Here is a 3216-nt window from a genome sequence, read left to right as displayed (position 1 = left end):
AACAAAAACGGGGGAGAGGCATTCATCCCAGCAACGAGCCTCCGAAATGGGTGAGAAATGAGAGCATAAGCTTCATTCCTTTTTTTTTTGTTTAACTACATTTGCCAGTACGACAGTGCGCGGAAACTCCCTTTCTCCCCCCTTTCCACCCATTTGCCTCCGAGCTGTCGTTTTCTTTGTGTCATACTTGCCCCTCTGTTTGCCTCGCTACCGCACTTCTGCGGCATCGTTCCGCGACACTAACTAGTTTTCGCTTCACAACGCAAACGCACACTTCGCCGACAAAGCACAGAACAACGGCTTCTTTTATATATGTATATATATAAAAAAAGGTGCATGTCTTAACCCTCCCTACGTGTCAACGGCGTCTGCACCCCTTCCTTTTCCCCTTCGCTTCACGTGACGCACACACGCAGCGACCCCGTCTCCCTCGTCGCCCCCGAACTATTGTCACTCGTTCGGCACAACGGTTCCTCTATCATTCCATCTCGATACTCATGTCCGAGGGGTGCACAGTTCGCCAAAATAATTAAAAGGAAAATAAAAAAAAAGAGGGGGAAGAAACTGCAGGAAATCAACAGCAAAACCAAAAAAAAAAAAGTAATCCCCTCCGCGAAACCACACTTATCTGCGCGAAGTCCCTTATTCCACAGCGGGCGTGCGCCTCATAGACGAATTGGCAGATACGAGGTGCGAGGGGCAAGGTAGAAAAAAGCGGTACCGTAGCTGGAGAGGGACGCGCTGAGGCGGCCTGCTGGCAATGTGTGTAGGAGCCAGTTTTGAGGCCTGTAATCCAAGGGATAAAAAAAAAAAAACAATCGGCGCTCAGCTTTACAGGAACGAAACACAAGGGCACACATGCACCGCAAGAGTGGATCCGGGAAAAATAAACAAATACACAAAAAACTGGGAAGGGAAAGCGGAAGTGAGAATTCTCCATGTGGTGTCTTGTGACTTTTCTTTTTGTACTTTAATGTTACCGAGCTTCATCAGTCCCCTTGTCCGCTCTGATATCAGATGAATTTGTCACTATTCCATTTTCAAGTTCGCGCTTGTTTGTTAGTTCGTTAGTAAGCCCCGTTGTGTTGTTTTTTCCCTTTGTGTGTGTGTGTGTGTGTGGGTTGGCGCGTACAGTGAGTCCCTTCAGTTTCCCTTGCACGGCCTTCATTCCAGTCGTTGGGGGGGTCACCCATTCAGAAAGTACTTCCCCGACTGCTTGAGCTGTTGCAGCACCTCCGTGTGGCAGGAGCGGCGTCGCGCGAACTCCTCCGTGCAGTAGCTGTACGTCCAGTGACGCTTGCCTCCGCCCCATATCATCATCGACGAGAGCTTCGACAGCACCTGCTGGTAGGGATCGGGCGCAAGACTGAAAAGTGCGTTGGCGCCGATGTACTCCATCTCCACTGCGAGCATGATGCGCTTCCACCTCTCAATGTTTTCCTTGCGTTGCGGGTCTCTGTGGTATGCGGCGGAGACGAGTTGTTTTAGCATCAGGCGGTGATCCTCGCGCGAAACCTGCGCCTTGCGTGCCTCGCTGAGGATAATGTTGTGGAGCTTCGATTGGTGCCACGCCGCCACACGCCGCATGTCGCGCTCAAGATCCATGCCGCTGGCGCCGTTGTCGGGCGCAGCAGAATCGCGGGGAACGAAATCCGAGAGCGGGGAGATCCGGCCAGAGTCATCAGGCTCGGCTTTCATCGGCATGCCGACACCTTTGAAACAAGCCCCAGGCAGAACGTGATGCACGGCGCCCTTGCCCAAGGCGGCACTGCGGCACTGCGGCACTGCGGCACAGACGGTGTACGACGTGGAAGAAGCACAGAGAAAGAGAGCGAGCAAACGAGAGGGAATAAATGGGACAAATGGCGGGCCGGCATTCCCCGTGGCGCCTAGCCGCGGGACAAGGAGCCCCACGCAATACAACATAAAAAAAACAGGCACACAACAGAGGAAAAAAAAAGGCATAAAAAGTATCTGCATGCGAGAGAAACAGAGAGAAAGAAAGAGAAGGAGAGTGTGGAGGGAGACACAAACAGAATGAAATTGTAAGAATGGGCGCACACACATATAGACACCGCCTCCCCCCTGCTACTTCGCGTCCCTTCCTTCCCTCCGACGGCAGTTGCACGGATAGTCCCCCTATTGGTTCCTCGTTTTCAAGGCATTCCTTTTCTTCTTTCATCGTTTTCACCCCCCCCCCCCGTACCTTTCTTCTCCCCATTGTGTTTTTCATGCCTCAGTTTACGGAGGGTTGCGCGTACACAGATTACGCATGCGTGCGTATGTGGATTTGCCTCCCCCCCACTCAATTTCGTCCCTGCCACTGCGGAAGCCGTGCGGACGTGGCGGTAGGCTAGCACACCACCCACCTTCACGACACACCCGCGCACCCGAACATGGCTTATACTCTCGTGGCGTTTTTCTGTTTTTTTTTTCTCTTTTTTTTTTTTTGCGGTTCAAGAAGAAAAAAAAAGAGAATTCTAGGCAATTTCACTTGGCGAGTTTGGAGCGGCGAATCAGCAGGTCCACCTGACTCTGCTCTGCACGGTACACAAAAAATGGAAAGAGCGCAGGAATGACACAAAGAAGACTGTACGCCACAATTTCACGGGCATAACGCTTGTGCAGACGATCGTAGCGGTCCCGCGTCACAACCGAAACAACGCCACGGAAACTCTCGTCGTCGTAGCTCTCCCCCAAGAAGTATGCATTGCCCTCACGGATGATATTGCTGTATGCCGTCTGTGTGGCCGGCCGCCCTTGCTGCAGGGAATATGTCACCTCAGCGACGCCAACGGCGTAGTTTCCGAGGTCCTTCGGTGTAACCGTGTACTTGAGCACAGCAGACTCCCCAAAGGAGAGAATGTCTACACGCTTTGTACGTGTTGTGCCGTCCACCAACAGGTCTGTGATTGTGACATTCATCGCGGGGCTCTGGCCGTAGTTGTGGACAGTGACAGTAAACTCCACGCTGCTGCCAACTACCACGTAGTCGTCTGAGACGGACTTGGAGACGAAGAGAAACGGCAGCGCATCGGACTGCGCCAAGGAACCCACGGCTGTGGCGGCTAGTAGGGCAAAGACAACTAGCACCCACCGCATGGCTTGCATATTTCCTTTCTTGATTTTGCCTTTGTTGGTTTCTTGCAGAACAATCCAAACGAAGTTCAAACATCGTTCTTCGGCACTGCGGCGCACACGGTATAGACGACCCGC

The 3216-nt window shown here is 52.5% G+C and overlaps 2 protein-coding genes across 2 annotated transcripts, besides 3 other annotated features; both read right to left on the bottom strand.

The window, feature by feature from the left end:
- Nucleotides 1-1099: 1099 nt before the first annotated feature.
- Nucleotides 1100-1122: a microsatellite.
- Nucleotides 1123-1185: 63 nt separating this feature from the next.
- Nucleotides 1186-1926, bottom strand: Tco025E_09675 (uncharacterized protein; the record flags this gene model as incomplete). The annotated part of the gene is made up of 1 exon (XM_029376486.1): nucleotides 1186-1926. One exon carries the CDS (start codon nucleotides 1924-1926, stop codon nucleotides 1186-1188), a length of 741 nt encoding a protein of 246 aa, XP_029223399.1.
- A 56-nt stretch (nucleotides 1927-1982) lies between these two features.
- Nucleotides 1983-2027: a microsatellite.
- Nucleotides 2028-2417: 390 nt separating this feature from the next.
- Nucleotides 2418-2451: a microsatellite.
- A 39-nt stretch (nucleotides 2452-2490) lies between these two features.
- Nucleotides 2491-3216, bottom strand: Tco025E_09674 (translocon-associated protein subunit beta; the record flags this gene model as incomplete). Its single annotated transcript, XM_029376485.1, has 1 exon — nucleotides 2491-3216. A coding segment is annotated over one exon (726 nt), but the record flags the coding sequence as incomplete, so codon positions are not given.

The sequence above is a fragment of the Trypanosoma conorhini genome (genome assembly GCF_003719485.1).
Source record: "Trypanosoma conorhini strain 025E chromosome Unknown Tco_14.4_contig_01222, whole genome shotgun sequence".
NCBI classification, from domain to species: Eukaryota; Euglenozoa; class Kinetoplastea; order Trypanosomatida; family Trypanosomatidae; genus Trypanosoma; species Trypanosoma conorhini.
The sequence above is the reverse complement of the archived record's forward strand: the minus strand, read 5'-3'. Positions and strand labels throughout refer to the sequence as shown.